At 41.6% G+C, this 24,933-nt stretch overlaps 1 protein-coding gene and 1 long non-coding RNA gene across 12 annotated transcripts in view; one reads left to right on the forward strand and one right to left on the reverse strand.

The window, feature by feature from the left end:
- HDX (highly divergent homeobox) overlaps positions 1 to 9,421 on the reverse strand; it is a 52,923-nt gene extending 43,502 nt beyond the window's left edge. For 2 of the 11 annotated variants that reach the window (XM_083423611.1, XM_083423607.1), the window contains exons 1-2: positions 9,246 to 9,368; positions 796 to 942 (exon numbers count right to left, since the gene is read on the reverse strand). In XM_083423611.1, coding sequence (XP_083279737.1) covers positions 796 to 942 — 147 coding nt within the window. In that variant the 5' untranslated portion in view covers positions 9,246 to 9,368. Of the gene's footprint in view, positions 1 to 795; positions 943 to 8,252; positions 8,772 to 9,022; positions 9,224 to 9,245 lie in introns of those variants that run through there. The other 9 variants (XM_083423610.1, XM_083423603.1, XM_083423605.1 and 6 more) reach the window with 8 other exon arrangements.
- A 693-nt stretch (positions 9,422 to 10,114) lies between these two features.
- LOC310669748 lies at positions 10,115 to 12,775 on the forward strand. The gene is made up of 2 exons (XR_014507351.1): positions 10,115 to 10,246; positions 11,426 to 12,775. It is a non-coding gene; the product is annotated as an uncharacterized lncRNA (long non-coding RNA).
- The last annotated feature ends 12,158 nt before the right edge of the window (positions 12,776 to 24,933 follow it).

The following is a 24,933-nucleotide window of genomic DNA, read 5'->3' on the forward strand; positions in this document are numbered from 1 at the left end:
TAAAATGGCTAAATGTCCCCAGCATCTTCCTCATCAGTTGAGAAAGGGGGGGGGGGTTGTCTTACCATAGAATGAACTTAATTGCCCACCCACTTCTGTTTTAGCAGAAACTAAATTAAACCACAACATTTTACTAATGTAGTGCAAACTAATGCAATTAAACTACTGTTTCAGATTCATTTCACACTGTTTCAGAGCCTTTATTTCTTTTATTTACTGCATTTATATACCATCTTTCTACCAAGGCACCCATAAGGAAGAGGCAAAGCCACCAAGCATACACTCAACAGGGAACTGTAGCCAATAATGATCTCCTGACAAGCATAGCTGTATGATACAGGTGCTTACAAAGGCATATTTGTTACACTTAATTTGTAGGCATAAATCTACAAAGCATCAATGTAACTGCACCCCAATGTAATGTGTGAAGTGCCCCTTACATACTTCACACAAACTTGTTTGAAATAATAATAATCAAACATCCAAGTTAAAAAGATGAAAGAAAATTTTCAAACATCTACAAAAGCCAGAATTTCAACAAAAGCCCTAACTTCAGATGCTAAAGAGACTTAAGTTGTTTGGACAAGATGAAAGCACTTCATAGCACTATCTCAAACAACAGGCAAGACTATAACGAGCTGTCATGGGGGGGGGGGGGGCAAAGCACAAGTTATATTGGGGAAAGGAGCTTTTTGGTTTCTTAATAGCTCCATGTCCCCTGCAGATAAAGAAGCAAAACAAGTGCATTTGATAAACTGTTATGCAAATTTTAGCATGGAAGACCTGAGTACTTACCCTGACTACACTGAAGTCCAGTTTTGTTTCTTGTGCACACTGTAATATGAGCTGAAAGCAATTTTTACTCTGATTTGTCATTCCATTTTCATAATAACGCTGCAATATCCTTTGTTGTTCTGCAGTAAATACAGAACGCAGATTCATCTAAAAATAAAAGAAGATACTATGAAAATTGGAATAATTTAAGACTTGCAGATTATTATTATTTTTTAAAGCAGGTGCTCACTTATCCAAGCAAATAGAAAACTACAGTGGACTGAGCTCTATTATATTCTGGTTTATCTGCTACCAGTTTTCTTAATCATACAAAAATATTAATACATACAAGAATCAGAGAACTGCCACATTTTAAAAATAACTAGGAGGGTTGTTGATAGAATCATGTTTGTAGGCATTCAGGAATGGATTCTGTCTCTCAGCCACATTCAAGAATGTCCAAGAAGTGGGACACCAAACAAGGCTATGAAGCTGAGGCGGTCTTGGTTCTTAATAGTTTCCACAGAGTTCTATTGGAAAAAAGAAATTGCTTGCAATCTGGGGCATACTTGATTGTACAGACTAGGAACAGGGGGGAGATTTGTTCCATCTTGCAGACATTGCAGCAAGGGATCTCTGTAATATACTTCAATGAAAGAGCCACAGCTTATCTGATATGATATAGCTGGCTTGCTATCACTGAACTTTTAAGTATATGAGAATGTACAAAGCCACATTAGGCTACACCAGGAACAACTCTGGACAGCGTGCTTTTCTAGATCTACCTGGAGATGCCAGGGATTGAACCTGGGACATTTTGCATGAAGAGCAGGTGCTTTATCACTGAGCTACAGTCCTTCTATACACATCTATGTATGTGGAAGGGCAAAAAATGTTGCCCTCAGAGCCCAGGACCAAAAGCATAAGGACCCTTCTCAAATGTTTCAGCCTTCTCTTCAGTCACATGAACTTGCCTAGTTATAAAGTATCACTGTGGTGATACTTGATTTCCCTTTCCAACACCTGAAGGTGACTAAAAACTTGCCATTTCTGAAGCCGGGCAGTTCTGGTTCTGCACAGTATCTGGATGGGTGACTGCTTGGGAATCCCACATAACTCTAACAAAGTGCAGGAAAAACTACAAGAGGTTCCCCAGAAACTATTATTTTTGTGCAAATTTAAGCAAACATAGAAAAAGCTAAACCCAAAGTTTCTACTAAAGTGGTGCACATATTACAAAGCCTGTACAGTGGTGCCTCGCAAGACGAAATTAATTCGTTCTGCGAGTTTTTTCGTCTTGTGAATTTTTCGTCTTGCGAAGCACGGGTTCCCATAGGAAATGCATTGATGGTTTCCCATAGGAATGCATTGACGGTTTTAAGAAAAAGGCGCAAGACGTTTTCGTCTTGCGAAGCAAGCCCATAGGGAAATTCGTCTTGCGAAGCAACTCAAAAAACAAAAAACTCTTTCGTCTTGCGAGTTTTTCGTCTTGCGAGGCATTCGTCTTGCGAGGTACCACTGTACAGTCATACCTCGTTACGTCCGCTTCATGTTACTTTCTTTCAGGTTACGTCCCGCGGCAACCTGGAAGTACCAGAAAAGGTTACTTCCGGGTTTTGCCACTCGCGCATGCACAGAAGCGCAAAATGAGCATGTGCAGAAGTGAGCATGTGCAGAAGTGGCGAATCGCAACCCGTTGAGTGCGCAGATGCGCCACTGCGGTTTGCACTCTTTTCATGTTGCAAACGGGCCTCCGGAACGGATCCCATTCGCAACCAGAGGTACCACTGTATAACAACTTACAGCACAAGTAGAACTGATATACAGATCACATTTTATGGTCATATAAATGCAAGAATGAGTTACCCAAACAGTAAAAATAATGGCTCTGAAAAAGCATGGAGCATATTAAGGTTGTTGAAATTAATGTATATCATCCAGCTCAAGAAAAGCAGATTAAGTCATGTGAAGTTCCTGCAGGAAGAGTCTGTTCTGGGCCCTGTACAGAGTGTCTAAAATGGATACTCAAATGGAAAGAGTATCTTGTATGAAAGATGTATACCTGAGTTTCTAACTGCTTCTTGCTGTACTTCTACACCTCTAGTTTTAGAGAAAATATGCTAATTAAAAAATTATCTATACTAGTGGGCCTGAAAGAGCATTTTGCTGCTGTTGTGGTTTAAATATACAGTGGTACCTCGGGTTACAGATGCTTCAGGTTGTATGATTTTGGGTTGTGCACCGCGCCGAACCCGAAGGTACCAGAACGGGTTACTTCTGGGTTTCGGCGCTCGTGCATGCGCAGAAGCGCCAAATCGTGATCCACGCGTGCGTGGACGCGGTGCTGCGGGTTGCGAATGTGCCTGCCACACAGATCACTTTTGCAACCCGAGGTTCCACTGTAATACTGACTGGGTGAAGATTCTGGCCGCTACCCTCAGTGGAAGATGGAAAGAATTCTGGACTGGAGTTAAGGTGCTTCTGCAGAGGTACCAGCATGTTGGGAGATGGAGCGAGATTACAGAGGGGAATTTCAGATTTCTGCCCAGGGTTTGGGATGTGGAATATTATGGTTCCTGTGAGCAGAAACTGAAACTGAAATTGCTGAAGTGTGGATAACAACAGGGAAAATATTTCATCCAGAATTACAAAGGCAAAAGTTGAACAGACCAGTGGTTGCAAAATAAATGAAAATTAAATGAAGGATTAACATCAGAATGGTTTATTGACTAACTAAGATATGCTATGTGATATTTAGATGATCAGCATTTCATGAAATTCAGAGCACCCAAAGATACATAATTTGGCATTTATATTTGGCTTTTTTATTGTATTGTAATTTGGAATGTTTTAATGTGTTTTTATTGGATTATTAAAATGGAAAACTTAATAAATATTATTTTTTTAAAAATGATTGCTATGTGAATTATTATTTCTCACAAACCATTTATATGTGGCTCAAATGCAAAAAAAAAAAAAAATTAAATTAAATTAAATTAAATACCAAAGAGGAAAAACTGCCACATATTTAAGCATAAACTGTATCCTCACACACACTCTAACAGCTCCTAGCCGCAGTAAGTATAGATCTAAAACTAAAGCGTTCTTAACAGGTCTACTCACTTTCCTAAACAGAAATATAGGAAGCAGGATTCTATCATCCCTAGCACTGTGTACTCTGTCTTGCAACAACTCTCCAAAGTTTTGGGCAGAGATGTTTCTTACCACCTCCTACTTCAGATCTGGGGAACCTCTGTCCTTCCAGATGCTACTGAACAACAACTCCCATCATCTCTGGTGATTGGACAGATGGGTGGAGTCGTTCAGCAACATGTGTAGGACCAAATGTTCCCCATACCTGTCCAAAATGGTCCTTTTAAATGCAGGTGCCAGGGATTGAACCTTGGACCTCTTGCAGATGAATCCTGTGCTCTACCACTGAACTAAAGGCCTTCAACAAGGTTGATTTCCAAATAAATGGACACAGCATTCTAACTTGAGACAATACTTCATTATGTGTTAGATTTAACAACATATACAACAGCTTAGATTTAACCTGATAGCAAGAGTAATGTTGGCTATAGAAATGAGTTAAAAGCAATTGTGCTACACGTTTCATACCAAGGTTAGACATAGCTCCAAAACAGTTGACTTGGAAAAGGCAGAGAGACCAGCAAACAAAGTCTAATCAAATATGCACCAGAGTAAATCTCATTTGTTTCAATGGTATTTAGGCCTACAGCACACGTAACTTTGAGCAGTGGTTGCTGCCATCTTCGTAGCTACCTCCATGGTAACGTGTACATTTTCTAGCAATTAATGGGTTAGCAAAACCTATACTTGTAAGCCCAAAAGAATGGCAAGTTCCTTTTTAGAAGCCTTTATCAATCCATTGGTACCATCAACCTGGACATTGGAAGTACTTGTTGGCTCCATTTCCCCCCCATAGAGAAATGTACTAGTTTTGAACGAAAAGTCAATAACTACATATGAAGTGGACACTCATTAAAGAGACTTCCAACTACAGCCAGAGAACAAAGTAATGCAGGGAAAAATCAATAGCAAAAAAATACCACCTTGCTGATAAAGACCCCAAAAGAATGCTAGTTGGCTTATCTCTCTAATATGTGATGCAAGATATAATTCATCAGTGGATGCTAGTCCACAAATTATTCTGAGGCTCAAAGAAGGATATCAGCAATAGCTATTTGTATGGCTACTATTGCTGAAAAAGGACCATTGTCATTTGCAAATATGTGCATGTTGCAGATCCTCAGATTAGTGTGTGCTTTTCTTTTTCAGAAAAGCTGGTTGCTTAAATCACCTAAATACGCAACACACATTTAAAGTGCATGACCAAATAATCCTGGGAACTGTAGTTTACCACTCACAACTAGAACACCTAGCACCATTCAAACACTATAGTCCCCAGGATTCTTTAGAGACCATCATTTTCTTTAAATGCATACAGCTTAGAATCAAGGGGTGACTAACCTATGGACCTCAAGGTGTTATTGGACTCAACAGTTCTCATCAGCACCAGTCAGAATGGCTAAGCCAGAGGCATGGTTAACCCAGAGGCTGGATTACTGCATTGCGTTCTATGTGGGGCTACCCTTGGGTTTGGTCCAAAAGCTCTAGCTGGTGCAGAATGTGGCAGCTGGAATGTTGATGAAGGTAGATAGCTGACAATAGATGACATCATGAAAACATCTGCACTGTTTGCCACCTGCTACCAGGTTTGTGGCTCTTATATTAATTGCAACTTGACCACTGAAATCATCTGCCAAGAGAGTCTATGGTTGCACTGCAAGTAGGTGAGACTCATCTGATGTCAACACAAGCTTTCAGTGTCATCAGCCCAGTCTTGTGGAATGCAGTAGGCACCATCACTTTACTGATTTTTTTTTCTATATCACTAGGCTTATGTAGACAATAAAAGAGAAAGGGAGGGGAACTCTTATGGTTAGTGATCTGTGATTTGGTTTCTAGAATTTATATATTTGTTGTGAAACACATTTGCATTTTTAATGAAATTGCTACATGTAGCTATTTTTACTAATAAATATTGGGAGTCGAAATTCAGTGTCTGGAGGTTAGTCACCTATGATCGAAATGATATATGGATATGAATGTCAGATACTACTTACTGCACCTGACAAGATTAAATCTGGTGCACAAAACTTAATGCCATTATAAATGGGTAAAGACAAGAACAGAGGACAAGATGGTTGGACGGTGTTCTCGAAGCTACCAACATGACCAAACTGTGGGAGGCAGTGGAAGACAGGAGTGCCTGGCGTGCTCTGGTCCACGGGATCACAAAGAGTCGGACACGACTGAACGACTAAACAACAACAACAAAGACTGTGTGATGTTACGGCAGATATATGTGTTTGATCAAAGACACTAACTCTGGTACTTCTTATCCAGCACTGAGAATAGGAATACCAAACGCATGATCACACAAAATACCTGACCTTGCATGAACAGTGCTGAGGGATTTTCTTAACCTTCACACCTTAACACCAGGTATGGCCATACAGAAGTCCTTCCATATCTGAAGTTCTGGTTTAACTGGGAAATTGAATATCCACTTGCAATTTCCATGGGACAAAAACAGAGTCTGGTGGTTACCGTATTTTTCGCCCTATAGGACGCACCGTCCCATAAGGCGCACCTAGTTTTTTGGGGGGGAAATAAAGGGAAAAAATTATTTCCCCCCCCCAGGCGCGGGGCTGGGGAAGCTCGAGCTTCCCTCGACCCCAGCCCCCAAACAGGCAGCTCTCTGCAAGCCGTGGGAGCCCAGCGCTGCCTCCCGCTGCTTGCGGAGAGGTCCGCGAAGCCTGGACGCGCTGAGCTCAGCGCGCGCAGGCTTCAGCATGCAGGCAGCTCTCCGCAAGCAGCGGGAGCGCTCCCGCTGCTTGCGGAGAGGTCCGGGAAGCCTGGACGCGCTGAGCTCAGCGCGCGCAGGCTTCAGCTTGCAGGCAGCTCTCCGCAAGCAGCGGGAGCGCTCCCGCTGCTTGCGGAGAGGTCCGCGAAGCCTGCATTCGCCCCATAGGACGCACACACATTTCCCCTTCATTTTTGGAGGGGGAAAAGTGCGTCCTATAGGGCGAAAAATACGGTAAATGTTGGACTAGGGAGACCAGGATTGATATCCACACTCAGTAATAAAGCTCACTGGGTGACCTTGGGACAGTCATCCTAACCAACCTATTTCGCAGGGTTGTTGTGAGGATGAAAGGAGTGGTGAGCAGTATTCAAAATTAGCCAGGGGCATTTTGCTCCTGGCTTTCGACCCCTTGCAACCAAGTGAAAATGCCTAGACATCTAACATCTCCACCATCTGGAGATCACTGGATTTGGACTGTTGTCGCACAATAATGCCGCGTCCTGTAGACTTCTATCGGTTATATTTTATATGCGCTATCTGAATGAATTCCTGGAACCAAATTGCTTTTTCTCCTGGAAAAAAGAGGTAAGCTATAAATACGATAAATAAATAATTTTAAAAATTGGGTGCTTTCTATTACTGCCATGCTGATGCCACTGAAGACCAAAAGCCAACACAGATGGTGAATGCAATGTAGATACTCGTAACATACCACATCACCATGCACATTTTGTTTTTTCCTGACAAGCAACAATATGCTCCCTTAGATACTGCATGAAGAAGATTCCTAGGCATTTATCTCATCAGCCCTAAGATGCACCTGTCTCAATATCACAACTGATAACCTTCTTTGCAAAAATACCACCTCACCACCACAAAGATCACTATACAGTGGTACCTCTGGTTATGTACTTAATTCGTTCTGGAGGTCCGTTCTTAACCTGAAGCACCACTTTAGCTAATGGGGTCTGCTGCTGGGCTGCCACTGCACGATTTCTGTTCTCAACCTAAAGCAAAGTTCTTAACCCGAGGTACTATTTCTGGGTTAGCGGAATCTGTAACCTGAAGCATATGAAACCCGAGGTACCACTGTATACCACATTATGAAGCAAATACAGTGGTACCTCGGGTTAAAGCCGCTTCAGGTTACAGCCGCTTCAGGTTACAGACTCCGCTAACCCAGAAATAGTACCTCGGGTTAAGAACTTTGCTTCAGGATGAGAACAGAAATCGTGCAGCAGCGACACGGTGGCAGCAGGAGGCCCCATTTGCTAAAGTGGTGCTTCAGGTTAAGAACAGTTTCAGGTTAAGAACGGACCTCCAGAACAAATTCAGTTCTTAACCCGAGGTACCACTGTACATTACATTTGCCTTAATGAACATTTACTTCGGGAAAAGCCGAAGACACACATGACATAAGAACACTTGACTGTGTTCCCAGACAAACCATTAGCAACTCCCCATTTTCTTTTCTTCGTTGCCAACACCTGCCAAATGCAACTATTGTCCTGCACTCTCCCCCGTGAGTTGCAATTTTCAAAACACATATACATATTAATAAGATGAAAACTCGCATTCTTACCAACAAAAAAGTTAGACTAGCGTTACAGGAGGCACACCACCACCACCAATTATACACCACCACCAGGTTCGACTTTTTACACGGCAGACGCACAGGCAAGCCAAGCAGGCACAAACGCCTATTCCTTTTCCCTACAACTTGCACAAACTTTGCTTCTCTGCCTACTCCTTTTGAAACTTCTGTAACTCGTAGTTTTAGCAACTAAACCTGCCACTACGCATGCGTACTCTTTCAAATATTGGAGGATTGGGGCTGTAGAAATCGATAACTCCGTCGGTCGTTATGGAGTCAATAATCCGAGAAATTCTCGAGGAGCGACGCCCACGCCCGCGCCCGTTTTTGGATTGAGAAATCCGAGACATTCTCGAGGTGCGCCGCAAACCCCAACAGCAAGCAGCGTGCTAAAAGCTGAGCAGCGCTGCCCTTTGGTGGCAGAAACAGCACTGCCCAAGACGCTACTTTCCCAAACCCTGGGCTACCGCTGGCACGACTTCGCCTTCTCGGCCCCGCCTCGCTCTCAGCCCAAGGGCATGCGCACAAGCGCCTCGTTTTATACTCGCGCGCAGCGCGTAAGCGCCTCCAAGTTCGCGCAAGGGCTGATCACGCTGGCGTCTCCTGCCGCAGATCAACCGAATGCTCAGGTGCGCATGCGCTCCCGAGTTATGGTCCGCGAGCTCCAGGTTGAAGCCGAGGCTCGGGAGTTTTTTTGTGTTCCCCCCTTCCTTTCCTTCCCTCCCTCGATCTCGATTTCCCGGCTCCTCCCCCCTCACCTCAAAGCCTTCAGCCAAGAAGTGATAGCGCGGGGGAGGGGGCAGCGGCTTCCTCGATCGCAGCCCCCACAGGCCATCGAAGAGGCCGCCCGTCAAGTCCTCACACCGCCGCCCTTCTCCCCCTCCCCACGATCTTCCTCACTCGGCCCCCCCTCAGGGTCCGCGCGCCGATTGCGCCCCTCCCACCCCCTCCCTGCGCCCGATCCCCTGCCGCCGAACCCACCGTGCTCTGTGGGGCAGGCGGGGCTGGTCCGGGGGGGCCCAGGGCTCCGAATTCAGCCGGTTTCGGCTGGGTCGGTCCCGGCGTCACACAATGAAATCAGCGCCTCCGATCATTAATTCTCATCATGATCGTGACGTCAGCGTAGACAGCGGCCAATCGGAGCTCGAGATCAGCGCTGGCCGGGACAGTCTCTGTGCCCCCGCCTCTCAATCTCCCCCCGGGGGGGTAGAGCCTGATCTAAGGAACAGCCCCCGCTTGGAAGGCGGGAGAGTGGAGGGCGGCCGTGTATGGGGGATAACGGAGAGGAGGAGCGTCCGTGGCGATTCTCTTGATGAACCAGCTTGGCCAAGGGACGGAGGGAGGGCTGGCCGGTTCGGGGAACGGCGGCGTTTGGGATTGAAGAGATATTCACCGGGATTCTGTCTGACGGGAGAAAGACCTGGAAAACGGGAGCGGACGGGAGCTGAGATAGTAGGCGGCGCTGCCCGCGTGTCAAGCGTTCAGACAAACACAACACCTGAGGGGACAAAACGCAGAGAATAGTGATTCCTGCTTCCCTGGTCAAGATTTGAAGTCACCACAAGCATAGAACAGCAAACACCGGCCTGTTAGGTTTTGCTTGCTAAAAATACCTCACTTTTTCATTATACACACATAACTGAAATGAACTACAAAATTCTGAATTGCCATTACATCTCAAAACGATCTAAAATGTGACAAAAGTTGCTGTAACATAGTTTGCAATAGTTGTGAGGCACTTTCCAACCATCGCTTTAAAAGCTGTTTTTTGGTGAATAAATAAATCAGATTTAAAGACAGGCACTGGTGCTCTCAAGAGTAGCAGATCTGGAACACTGCTGCTGTTGACAGCTACATCAAGTTGTGGTAACTTCTCTACACTTCATTAATGGCTAATTAACAGCACAGCCTCCAGGGCCGGACCTAAGAAATTTTGACGCCTGAGGCGAACCACAGAATGGCTCCCTTCCAAGGAAGAAGGGGTGAGTTTAGATCTATACCAGGAACAAAGGGGTAATAGAAATCTACCCCAGGATCTGTTGCCTCTGTGGATCCTGCTTCCTGAGGCAGTTGCCTCACTTTGCCTCATGGATGGGCCAGCTCTGATAGTTTTATCAGTGTCTACTCAGAAGTAACCACACTATCGCATTTCTCTGATTTGTATCCCACACCTTCAACCCGAAATGCTGTTACCAAAGCAGCTAATAAGATTAAGACTGCCATCCTAGGCAAAATTTGAAATATTTTCTCATGGCACTGTGTCTACAGCAGCAAACTTAAGCCATATCTACTCTGAGTAAATCCTGTTGAATTCAATGGAGCTTACCTTCATACAGTGGTGCCTTGCAAGACGAAATTAATACGTTCCGCGAGTCTCTTCGTCTGGTGGTTTTTTCGTCTTGCGAAGCAACCCTATTAGCGGATTAGCACTATTAGCGGCTATTAAAGGCTATTAAAGGCTTAAGGGATTAGCGGATTAGCTGCTAAAAGGCTCTTAGCGGCTTAGCGGCTTAGATAAAGGGGGTGGGGAGCGGGAAAAAATCTCAAGAATCGCAAGACATTTTCGTCTTGCGAAGCAAGCCCATAGGGAAATTCGTCCTGCGAAGCTCATTGAAAAACGGAAAACCCTTTCGTCTAGCGGGTTTTCCGTCTTGCAAGGCATTCGTCTTGCAGGGCACCACTGTACAGGACGAATTTCCCTATGGGAAATTCCGCTAATCCCTTAAGCCTTTAATAGCCGCTAAACCGCTAATTCCGCTAAGCCGCTAATAGGGTTGCTTCGCAAGACGAAAAAACCGCTAGACGAAGAGACTCGCGGAACGAATTAATTTCGTCTTGCGAGGCACCACTGTATATGGGTTTTGGTTTGTAGCCTGATTCCGAGGTAGCGACGGGCAGGTCTATTGATTACAGTTTTGTTAGCTCTCCACATTTCTGCAGCAATTCACTATTTATTTAGTTTTTTAAAAGAAAATATATTCATTAGAATTTCATCAGCATCTTGACTCTACAACTCAATGGGTTTTGACTTTAGGCATGATCCTCGGAACATAACCCTCACATAAGTTACTGAAGTGCTATTAATTTTGATAGTTGTGTTCTACTCATGTTTAAATGCTTGTGCCTTTACTATTATCTTATTTCAATGTTGTCTTTTTCAGGCTGCAATTCTAATCTATCCACCTAAATGCTGATTGTTGGAGAGGCTTTCTTCAGTGGAGGTCCTAGCTTTGCCCAAACAAGCACTAAGCTATCATCAGCACTAACCAGCAAAAAACAAACAAACCAAAGAGGGCATTTGGGAGCAAGAGCTGAGACTTGTGATCAGCTGGATCCTAAACCCTGTGGATAAGGATCGGATTCCCAGAATAGCTGACTGGGCTTGCTGTGTCCCTTCTGTGAAGAGAAAGAGCATGCATGCTTCTAAGCAGCACAGGACTTCATAGTTGAAAAGCAATAAGGAAGCCAAGCTAGCCATAAACAAAACACATTCCTTCTGTAATATAAAATATAAAAGTCTATATTTCCTGAAACATTATGGTCTCAAAGCATTTTCATAAGTAACATATGCATTGAGAGAAGGTGAGATACAGCAACTGCCATCCCCTGGAGCTGCCCCTACTGAGTATAAATCTTGAGCTCTTCATTCAGTGCAGGTGCTGAAGTCACTGCTATTCAGCATGGGAGATGTTTGAAATGCTAAAATATTGTTGCAGTTCCAGGCACGTACCACGGGTTTGTTTTCCTTGGAATAAGGGACAGCAGAGACTATGTTGTCTTTAAGATACATGGTTTACTTACACATATGTACAACCTGAGCCTACGATGGAGGGGCTCACAACATCCACCCCCTGGAAGGACTTGCTTCTCCCAAAGTCACAGCTTTGGATTCCAGAAGCAATCAAGCATGGCTCTCATTCTCTGACTTCTGCTTGCTTCCAGCCTAGCTCACACACACTGGCTTTTGTCTTTCTTACTACTAGCCAGGTGAGGAAGCGCGTCCAACATTGCACTGTGTTACAGAGCAATGTTCTTTGTTACGCTTTTCACAATAAAGTTTATTGAGGTTAGAAAGAAAATATACAAAGATTAATATCAGATATCCAATATCTTTTCATCAAAGAAAAAAAAAGGAATCTAAATAAAAACATAAACCAGAAGGAGGAAAAGAAGTGTCCTTTGTTATACTAATGACCATACTTAGATGGTAACTTGCCTAGCTAATTCAACAATGGAATCCTCCCATCCTAGCAAGCATTGGGAATGGCTGTGGATGATGAGTTACATTTTTATATTTTACTAATTTTGTTTACCACACTTCATCCATAGATCTCAGGGCAGTTCACAGCATAAAAATAGAGTAGAAAAACAGAAAAGTAAAACAATCATTTTCCTTTTTGGACAGTTTTATCCTAAAGTATTTCCTACTATGTTTCGTTAACTGTGTTGTGTTCTGATCCATGTATACGATGCACTTTTTCTATGCCAATAAAGGAGACTGATTGATTGAATGAATTTTATCTAATCTTAACACAAACTGTATTTATTTTAATAAAAGTCATAGTTTAATTATAAAAGAATATGTAAAAAAAATGAGCTCTTGAGACCCTTAACACATTCTGAAAATTAATTAAGTACAAATGCTAGAGAAGGAAAAGGATTAGTTTGTAAATTGTACACTAAATTGCTTAACGTAACATAGGGATGTATGGAACCCCTTAAAAAAATGTATGGGGACTAGATGCTGGCACACACATTCTTCCCAAGGATTGGAATCAGATTTGGAAATCGCAACCCTTAAAATATTTTCCCAGTTCTCTTAGGGAAAGCCCCTTAAATGTATTACACAGGTGGTATCAAATGTCAAAAATGTTTTCTTCTATATCACCTAATCATGGGAAGGACTGCTATGAACTTGGTACTTACGATCATTTATGGTGGGAGTGTCAGTTGGTGCTGTTTGGAATTTAATTTGGAGAGAAATGATAAATATTACTAAAGAAACTTCTGTCTGCAGCCCAAAATTACTGTTGCTGAATATTTTTTATAATTTAATGTAAATATATTACCAAAAGACTTGGTTTTATATGCAGTTATGATCTTGGCTGCATGAATAGTAATTGCAACTCAATGGGAAATGGCTCACAATCTTACACTGTATACTTGGTACCACTCAGTCTGGAATTGCCATATATTTTCGTGTATAAGACGCCCCCATGTATAAGACTCCCCCTACTTTTGAGGACGCCCCCAGGTGAGGAAGGGCGTCCAACATTGCACTGTGTTACAGAGCAATGTTCTTTGTTACGCTTTTCACAATAAAGTTTATTGAGGTTAGAAAGAAAATATACAAAGATTAATATCAGATATCCAATATCTTTTCATCAAAGAAAAAAAAAGGAATCTAAATAAAAACATAAACCAGAAGGAGGAAAAGAAGTGTCCTTTGTTATACTAATGACCATACTTAGATGGTAACTTGCCTAGCTAATTCAACAATGGAATCCTCCCATCCTAGCAAGCATTGGGAATGGCTGTGGATGATGAGTTACATTTTTATATTTTATTAATTTTGTATACCACACTTCATCCGTAGATCTCAGGGCAGTTCACATACCTTATTTTAAAGATAAAAAACCCTATACATGGAAAAGTACTGTAATAATGGAGAAAATCACACACAATTTGAGATTTTGGCAAGGTCTAGAACCTCCAGACACTTTATTTGAGTTGGCAATTTTTAATGACATAAACAATGGAACCATCATTTTCATGACAATCCCAATCACAAGCCTGGCAAATCTGGAACTATCTTTGACAATCTGATAGCATTTATAGTATTTAATTGGACTTTGCCTTTTTAACTCGTGCACATACTCATTCTTTGTGCCTATTTTATAGTTTTGTTTTTCATCTTTTCATTTTTATCTGCTGTTAATTGTTCTCTCTGTTTTACATACATTATAAAATGAAATAATAATACTAAACTTCAGTGCTTTTTTTGAGGGGGTACTAGCCTCATTTTTGCCCAAGGCTTCCCTGCTCTGCTTGCCTCCCTCTGCAGTACCTTCCTCTTCCACTGAGGGAGGGCAGGGCTCTCCAACCAGAGCAGCAGTGCCTCCTGCCCTGCATTGGGGAGCAGCCCTGCTGCCTCCTTCCATGAGCATGTGCAGAGTGCTTCTCCCTTTTGTCCACTTGGCTGTCCCTCCTCTGGCCATTTTTGGACAGTGTGTCGTGACACCTTTTTTTTCTAGGAAAAACACTGCTAAACTTTGCACACAGAGAGACAAATAAATGCTGCCACAATTCCTATGTTTCGGTGTCATGGGTGGGCTGTCATCTTTTACTAGAGATTTCTAGGTGGGCCAATATTTGCCCTGTATCCAAGAAATGTGGCACCATGTGGGTACTCCCACACAGGTAGATGGGTGAAACACTAGATCTAAGCAGGTCTCCCAATATCCACACTATTAGGTCCAAATATACGGTATTATTTACTCCAATATGTTAATATGTAGCCACAAAAGACCCTTTTGTCCAATAGCATAATAAAGTTACATAATAGCTCCCCTTTGTGGGCCCTATCCTAGGAGAGTACAGGCACAATAAGAAAAATAGACAAACTTAGGAAGGCTGTCCCTCATCCTTTCCTCTTTTATGCCTGGACCCCTCTTTAAGCAGCATCAGCGAAATCCACAGCCTCCAGATCAGGCAAATAAGCAGGGATGTCAAGTGGGTTTTTTAGCAGAGGGTTTAATAAATGCTTAATTTAACAAATGCTTTTCTAGCGTTTTATGCGCAAATGCACTAACTATTGAGGAAAAATCTTGGTGCCATTCACTTTTAACATTGAGCGAATGGTAAAATATGCATCTGTTACCAAAAAACATACTGTCTTTTACCAAATCACATCTCTTGCTCGCTTGAATCTGCAGCTCCAAGCTGTTAGAGAGTTTCACAATTTGATGCCATGTGCTTAAAAACAAGTACAGTGGTGCCCTGCAAGACGAATGCCTCGCAAGACGAAAGGGTTTTCTGTTTTCAGAGGTGCTTCGCAAGACGAATTTCCCTATGGGCTTGCTTCGCAAGACGAAAACGTCTTGCAAGTTTGTCTCCTGTTTCTTAAAACCGTTAATACTCAGGGTGCATTGCTTCAAGAGGTGCAGTTGCGACTTGACTTTGAGGAGCAGCTCATAGCACGCGGTGTGGTAGCCTTTTTTGTGATTTCTGCGATTTTTGAAGACTTCTGTGATGTTTTGAAGATTTTCCAGAACTTCTTTGGCAGCCATTTGGCAAGTTAAACTTTTAAAACTTTTGGGGGGTTTTTGGATTTTGGGTTGGGGTGTAGGAATTGAAGGACTTGGTGTTGGGGAAGGGTCTGGAAGAATCTGGAAGCTTGTGGGGGTTTTTTTCCTGATTTTTCCTGATTTTTTGGGACCATTGGGGCAAACTGACTTTTTTTTAAAAAAAAATTGTCTGGCTTTGGATTTCTGAGTGGAGGGTGGCTGGGGGGTTCAGGGAATTGTTGAGAAGGGGTTTGCAAGAATCTGGAAGCTTGGGGGTTTTCTGATTTTTTCTGACTTGCTGTGACCATTGGGCAAAACTGCCTTTTTTTGAAAAAAAATTGTCTGGCTTTGGATTTCTGTGTGGAGGGTGGCTGGGGGGTGGTTCAGGGAGTTGTTGAGAAGGGGTTTGCAGGAATCTGGAAGCTTTTGCGGGTTTTTCTGCATTTTTCTGACTTGCTGTGACTATTGGGGCGAACTGCCATTTTTGGAAAAAAAAATCAGGCTTTGGATTTCTGTGTGCAGGGTGGCTGGGGGGGGGCTCAGGGAGTTGTTGAGAAAGGGTTTGCAGGAATCTGGAAGCTTTTGCAGGTTTTTCTGCATTTTTCTGACTTGCTGTGACCATTGGGGCGAACTGCCATTTTTGAAAAAAAAATTCAGGTTTTGGATTTCTGTGTGCAGGGTGGCTGGGGGGTGGTTCAGGGAATTGTTTTCTGGGAGGTTTGGTGCTTTTGGATTTTTTGGATGCGCAGCACTGATTTTCTCTTTTTCTCTTTTCTGCCATGTTTACAAAGTTAAGTTATTGTTCCTTCCATTTTTGAAATGCTCTTTACAGTATGTGTGACTTTAAAGAGCACTTAATAAACTGTTCTTGTACCAAATTTGGCTTTGTTCCGACTTTTTTTGACCATAGGAACGCATTAATTGATTTTCAATGCATTCCTATGGGAAACCATGCTTCGCAAGACGAAAAATTCGCTAGAGGAAAAAACTCGCGGAACGAATTAATTTCGTCTTGCGAGGCACCACTGTATGTAGCCAGGATTTTTGTTGGGGGGGGCAGGACTTTTGTTAGGGGAGTGGAACTGATGTGATTGGTTAGTTAAGAAATTCTATTGTTTTATTTAATTTAGGGAGGAGCTGTCCCCCCCTTGGCTACACCCATGCATTTGAGCTTAAATGGCCCTCCTTACCCCCCCCCTCTGATTGATCCTGGGCATGATGTTGGGCAAACCCAGTCTAGAGTCTTAGGCTGCAAACACACCATACATTTAAAGCACGTGTCTTCCCTTGAAAGAATCCTGGAAACTATAGTTTGTTAAACATGCTGGGAATTGTAGCTCTGTGATGGGTAAGCTACAGTCCCTGTGATTTAATTGTATTTGGGGGTGGGGTGTAACCATGTTAGTGGAGCAACTACAGAGCTGGTAAGTTTGGACCTGAGGGAACAGTGAGTGAAAGAAGCATATAATTGAAGAAAGGAATCAATGTATGGCTGGTGAAAAACTAGGGACAAGAGGTGTGGCCGGTGAGGACAGGCAAGGGGTATGTGTGGGTCTGGGTACCAAAAAAGCAAAATAAATAAATAAATAGAAAAGCTGGATTTGAGATATTGATTTGAACAAACTAGCCAAATTCATGCTTTCTTCCTAAACGCTACACTCGCCAGTTACAAACTGCATAAATCAATCCCTCTCTTTAAAAGGGAAAACTCAAAGCTCGAAGGGTCAGCATGTCTACATTATTTAGCAGATACTGACTATAATGGTGCCTTCAATTGAATAAATGCTTCTCCACTAGATACGGCCCTACAATCCAAAGTTAACTCCTAGTCTGCATGAGTTTATCGGAATAATTGAGAAGGGGGTCATTTTTGAACAGCACAAGTGGGAATTTATAGAGGCTACATGGTGCTTTTTACTGCAGAGCCTAAATGATAGTTATTTTCAAGTATATAATTACATACCTTTAGCTGGCAATGAGCTTATTATTTTAATAAAATTTCAAAGAGCTGTAATAGTCCATAATCAGTACTCAACATTCTAGATGGCCTGAGCTGAGCACATGATAATAATTCCCTAAAACATAAAGAGCTTTGCTTAGGGGAGACACTTCCACAATTACAGGGAATTGTGATCCAGAAATAGCAGTGCTATGTTTTATTTATTGTAAATTGCTGCAATGCTTGTTCTGTTACCATCTATTTACTGTGTGTTGCTTTAACAGTTTAATTCACCCACCACAGTAAAATTACTAAGCTTAAGTGCAAGATATTTTAAGAAATCAAGCATGGCAATGGTATAGGAGCCACAAACCTTTAGGAGTCCAGGGGCACACTTGAAAAGCATTTTTTATTTTTATTTTTTAAAAAGTCATCAGCACCGCAAAATAGCCAAATCAGATAAGAAAACTAATCAGTGCTCAGATCCCACCCCCCCCATCCAAAACAGGCAAAATGCTTACACGCCTAGACAAAGGAAACAGACCAAAACAGCTCCACCAAAAGGCAATACCTCTCAATTGCAATAAGTACACGCAGTTGGTACTTGCAACTAATATATGCTTTTTGCTCCTATCAGCCTTCTCTGGAGTAAGGATATAGGAGCCAGTTGTATGTAATCTCCTCCTCCATTCTGAACTGTATTAAAACCAGGCTCCTTGGAGACCCATACCAGAAACTCTGTTGTTGGTTAACTCTTGTTTTAGTTTGTATTTATCTACGAAAACCAAGATTAGTTGGCGGGGGGGGGGGTAATACTGAATTTATTCTGTGTTTGCCAAATTGTTGGCTTTTGTCATTTTTAAATTTACTTACATGTTCTCTATTTTATATGTTTTCATTTCTAATGCTTTGTATTTCAATGTTTTGAATGTTTGCTGTAAGCTGCTTAGGGCACAGCTTATTGTGGAAAAGCAACATATAAATAAATTCAATGAATTTGGGTGTCTTAACATTAGACCAGCTGATAAACAAAGAGGATGAATTTTATACTTATTCCGTTTTAAGAGACAAATACAGATTACCTACAAATGCTCAATGGCAGTATCTCCAGATAAAACACTTGCTAACCACCATCTACAGACCAACAGCTTTTACAGTCTCAGAGACCCCAGAGATATTGAAGCAGCTGATTAATTCTTACGCAACAAAAAAATTGGCCATTAACATATATAAATCTTTGTTACTAGCAAACCAATTTGATAAACTGAGGGAAGAATGGAATAAAGAATTAGAGATCTCAATTTTGACCATAGAGTGAGAAACTGTTTAAAGTGCTATAACAAGGGTGTCTCTGGACCTTAGATTGAGGCTCATACAACAACAACAAATATTTAGAATATACTGGACCCCATTTGTTGTTATTTAGTCATTTAGTGGTGTCCGACTCTTTGTGAGCCCATGGACCAGAGCTCCAGCACCAGAATTCAAAAGCATCATTTCTTCGGCGATCAGCCTTCCTTATGGTCCAGTTCTCACTTCCATACATCACTACTGGGAAAACCACAGCTTTAACTATACGGACCTTTGTCGGCAAGGTGATGTCTCTGCTTTTTAAGATGCTATATATGTCTGTCACTGCTTTTCTCTCAAGAAGCTGGCGTCTTTTAATTTCGTCACTACTGTCACCATCTGCAGTGATCATGGAACCCAAGAAAGTAAAATCTCTCACTGCTTCCATTTATTCCCCTTCTATTTGCCAGGAGGTGATGGGACCAGTGGCCACGATCTTAGTTTTTTTGATGTTGAGCTTCAGACCATATTTTGCACTCTCTTATTTCACCCCCATTAAAAGGTTCTTTAATTCCAGCCTCCATCAAGATTGTGTCATCTGCATATCTAAGGTTGTTGATATTTCTTCCGGCAATCTTTGGGATTCATCCAGTCCAGCCTTTCACATGATGAATTCTGCATATAAGTTAAATAAGCAGGGAGACAATATACAGCCTTGTCGTACTCCTATCCCAATTTTGAACCAATCAGTTGTTCCGTATCCAGTTCTAACTGTAGCTTCTTGTCCCACATAGAGATTTCTCAGGAGACAGATGAGGTGACCAGGCACTCCCATTTCTTTAAGAACTTGCCATAGTTTGCTGTGGTCAACACAGTCAAATGCTTTTGCGTAGTCAATGAAGCAGAAGTAGAAAGCTCTCTAGCTTTCTCCATAATGCAGCGCATGTTTGCAATTTGGTCTCTGGTTCCTCTGCCCCTTTGAAATCCAGCTTGCACTTCTGGGAGTTCTTGGTCCACATACTGCTTAAGCCTGCCTTGTGGAATTTTAAGCATAACCTTGCTAGCGTGTGAAATGAGTGCAATTGTGCGGTAGTTGGAGCGTTCTTTGGCACTGCCCTTCTTTGGGATTGGGATGTAGACTGATCTTCTCCAATCCTATGGCCACTGCTGAGTTTTCCAAACTTGCTCGCATATTGAGTGTAGCACCTTAACAGCACCATCTTTTAAAATTTTAAATAGTTCAGCTGGAATATCATCACTTCCACTGGCCTTGTTATTTGCAGTGCTTTCTATGGCCCATTTGACTTCACTCTCCAGGATGTCTGGCCCAAGGTCAGCAACCACACTGCCAGGGATGTACAAGACATCCATATCTTTCTGGTATAATTCCTCTGTGTATTCTTGCCACCTCTTCTTGGTGTCTTCTGCTTCTGTTAGGTCCTTTCCACTTTTGTCTTTTATTATGGTAATCTTTGTACAAAATGTTCCTTTCATATCTCCAATTTTCTTGAACAGATCTCTGGTTTTTCCCATTTTGTTGTTTTCCTCTTTATTTGCATTGCTCATTTAAGAAGGCCCTCTTGTCTCTCCTTGCTATTTTTTGGAAATCTGCATTCAATTTTCTATATCTTTCACTATCTCCCTGGCATTTTGCTTGCCTTCTCTCTCCCGCTATTTGTAAGGCCTCGTTGGATAGTCACTTTGCTTTCTTGCATTTCCTTTTCATTGGGGTGGTTTTCGTTGTTGCCTCCTGTATAATGTTACAAGCCTCCATCCATAGTTCTTCAGGCACTCTGTCCACCAAATCTAAATCTTTAAACCTGTTCCTCACTTCCCCTGTGTATTCATAAGGGATTTGATTTAGATTGTATCTTACTGGCCCAGTGGTTTTTCCTACTTTCTTCAGTTTAAGCTTGAATTTTGCTATAAGAAGCTGATGATCTGAGCCACAGTCAGCTCCAGGTCTTGCTTTTGGCTGCAGAGAATATAATCAATCTGATTTTGATGCTGCCCATCTGGTGATGTCCACTGGACCCCATTATGTTTATTTTAAAAAGGGCTATCTAAGGTATCTAACTGCTGGAGATGCAATAGGGATAATGCTTCTCTAAAACATGCTTTTTATTGTCCTATATTGAAAGATTTTTGGCAGAAGGTAATTGAAAGTATCAAAAGAACTGTACGGAATTACCTTACATTTACAGTGCAAAATATCCTTTTCCAGCACATGGAACCTTACAAAAGGACAATATGAGTGGACTCTCTGCGCCCTTACCACAGCAAAATGACTGGAAAAATGAAAATGCAGCTCCCTTCTACGATTGGATTGAAGACTTATACAAACTCAAAACCTTGCATTAAATGCAGACTTGCCATGGACAAATTCAATGATATTTGGAATCCATTCTTACAAATACTGTAATAGGTTAAGATCTGGTGAAGTGCAATAATAACTTTGTAAAATATACAATTTTGGGGGGGGGGGGTTTCTCCTTCCCCCTTTACTTTCCCTTCTACACAGGTGCTGTTTCTCTACTTCTTTTTATTTCTTTTATTTCCATCTCACCATGTTTAGTGCACATATAATTATATATTTTTTAACTTTCAATAAAGATGTCTGGTAAAAATAAATAAATAAACTCAGTCAGATGACAAAATAGAAATCTCATTTTAAAAATAAAAATTGGGTGCTGCAGGTGGTCTTGGAGTGTGTCTGAGGGAGTCATGGTGCCCCTCACAAACATTAGAATAACATTTAGAATATTCTGTTTCCTCCTACAGATATAAATGCGTGTGTGTGTGTATGTATATATATATATATATATATATATATATACACACACATGCAGGTTTTGGTGTCCTCGGGTGTCTTCCCGTGTAAAAGTTGGGGTGTCTAGGCGACGTTTCGACGAGGTCTCACTCGTCATCTTCAGGCTGGTGCTTTCGGCTTCTTGTTACTGGAACAGAGCAGGATCTCAGTGTTTGAGTTCCTATAAATACTGTTGAGGAGGTGTGGTGTATAGCCTCCAATGTTCTGGGCAGAGAGGAGGTTCCCAGGCTAGTGTGCCTTTTCTTCAGAAAAGAAAAGGCACACTAGCCTGGGAACCTCCTCTCTGCCCAGAACATTGGAGGCTATACACCACACCTCCTCAACAGTATTTATAGGAACTCAAACACTGAGATCCTGCTCTGTTCCAGTAACAAGAAGCCGAAAGCACCAGCCTGAAGATGACGAGTGAGACCTCGTCGAAACGTCGCCTAGACACCCCAACTTTTACACGGGAAGACACCCGAGGACACCAAAACCTGCATTCCTGTACCCGTGAAAATCTACGAAAGCACATACACACACATATACATATACAATGAAACAATTAAAACATCTTATATTGATATAGTAAGATGACATCTGCTGGTAAAAATGCCACTATCAAGTATTTAAATTTTGCATTTTATTCACTTGTCCATTTCTTTTTCTTACTTACATTCTAAACATTTCTTATTTAAAATCATTTGCAGTGTTAAGCACATTTAAGCATCATTGACTTTTATGGGGGGGAAAGGCTGAAATTCTAAAATACACTTACCTGGTACTGTTATCAATTACCGTATTTTTTGCACCATAACACTCACTTTTTTCCTCCTAAAAAGTAAGGGGAAATGTCTGTGCGTGTTATGGAGGGAATGCCTACGGGTGGCATGCCTATGGATTTTCCTCCTCTAAAAACTACGTGTGTGTTATGGTCGGGTGCGTGTTATAGAGCGAAAAATACGGTAACAAAACGGCACTTCTGAGAGTATACCATTTGCATTCCACTGTTAAGTGTGTGTATGGATGTCTCCTACTGTGTTCAGTTGGACTTAAGTACTTAAATACAAACTTCGGCTGGATTATGTTCTATCATATCTGTTGCAGAATAACATAAGGGCGCTATTTATTCAATGCAGCTTAGCACAGCCAAATCACCAACATACCTTCTTGTTTTGTCTTGTTCCAAAATAGCTACAACCAACTTGTTTTGTCTGTGCATTGTGGGAACAGTTCTTCATGTTTTTAGCTGCCCACTCCTCAAATGAGGCATCTGTGAATTCCTCTAGTTCTGCTTCTTTAATGTTCTCACTTATATTGCATTTTGTGGTTTCAATTGCTATTAGCAAACAGCGCAAAAACCTTTGTTATTGGGTGGTATATAAATATTTAAAGTGAAAAAGTGAAATATCCTTTGGGTTCCACATTCTTTGGGTTTTAGAGTATTGCTGAATGATATGGTTTGCCCCCATTTTAAAATTATTTTTATTTCAGGGGACTGCTGTTATACTGGGTCTGTCCTATTGTGTAGTTTTTATTGTAACATATTGTTACTTTTTCCGATTTTACGTTTTCTAGAGACTTTATGTAGCAAACAAACAATACATTACATTATAATATAATAATAATAATAATAATAATAATAATAATAATAATAATAATACACATGTACCATCACACTGTAAATCAAAAGAGACATCAGGAACAAGGGAGAAGAAAGATTGACACTGGGATCTGGTGTCTCAGTGGATCCTGCCACTTGAGGCAGTCCCCTAACCTTGCCTCATGGGTGAGCCAGCCCTGGACCCTCCAGTTCTGGACCATTGCATTAATGGAAAAGTTAATAAATATACTTTAAAATAAAACACATATCCAGTTAAAGCTCACAATGGGAAGAGAAGGAAGACTCAGGAATTTAGAGGCTGGTCTGTCTGACTTTGGTACCAGGGAACACACTGAAACTGATCATTATAAAGGAGTCACTTTGTAAGCATTTTTATAACAATGCAGTAATTAGTAGAAACCAGCATGGGTTTGTAAAGAATAAATCCTGCCAAAATGTTTGTTTTAATTGGATTTCTAGTGGTGTGTCTGAGAAACCATTCTCAAAGAAAACTCACTAACTGCTTCCCATCAAACTGTAAAGAGGCTTTGTTTGGGGTGTCGCAGGTCTCTGTTCTGGGCATGGTGCACATCAACAGTTTTATCAATTATCTAGTTCTATTGACAGGAACCTCTGGCTCTGCAGATATTTGGCCATCAGTCATGGCAGCAATGGCCATTGTAAATAGCCAATGTAGTTCAGCAACATCTGGAGGGACAAAGCTTTGCCCAATCGGATTAGATGAAGAAGTGATGGGACTCTGTATCAAAACTGCAGATGACAAAAAAATAAAATTGGGAGGGAATGCTAACGGAAGACAGGAATAATATTCAAAATGTCCTTGGTAGAACAGAAATTTGGTATACTAAATACTAAATATCCCATCAAAATAAAATTCAAAAACCATAAATGCAAAGTTATTCGTTTGGGTAAATTAAAAAATGCACAGACATCAGATGGGGATATTTAGTATGACAATAGTAAACATTAAAAGTATATCAGGATTGGTGTTGATCAAAACATTAATGGGGGTCAGCAGTGTGATGCAGCTGCAAAAGAGGTGAATGCAAATTTAGGTTCCATTAATCAAACCATAGCTTCCAAGTCACAAGACATAATAGTTCCTCTAGTTAGACTCCATTTGAACTATGGTGTCCAGTTCTGTCCTGGGCACGATATTTTAAGAAGGATGTAGACAAATTGGAAGAGATTCCAAGGAAGGGGAAAAGGCAGTCTGTGGTATAGAACGAGTGAATTAAGCATGTTTAGCCTGGAGAAGCAAAGGCAAGAGGGGGCATAGTAGCCTTTTCAAACATTTGAAGGGCTATCATGTAGAAGAAGACAAATACTTGTTCTCTGCTGTCTCAGAGGGGGGGGGAGATCTAATAGGCTTAAGTTACTGGGGAATAGATCTCGATTGAATATTATCTTTAGCTGACAGTTTCTGGGCCCTCATCCTCTTTAGTTGACAGCTCTTAGTCCCTCAACATAGTGCATACACCTCCTTGCCAAAATATCACCCTTTATCAAAACCTGCTACTATTGCTGGAAGCTTATTGTAGTAAAACATTTCTGCTCATGAACGTAAGTTTCTGATATTACATTAATACCTTTGCAACAGCTATAAAGTTGAGGTATTCATGATGTCTTATCACATTATTTTCCTAATGCAATAACCATGTCACCTTTCTAAAAAAATATATAGCAGAATCCATGCAAGCCTAGATGTTTTATCTTCCACA

This window comes from Podarcis tiliguerta (genome assembly GCF_965153285.1).
Source record: "Podarcis tiliguerta genome assembly, chromosome: Z".
Classification (NCBI taxonomy): domain Eukaryota; kingdom Metazoa; phylum Chordata; class Lepidosauria; order Squamata; family Lacertidae; genus Podarcis; species Podarcis tiliguerta.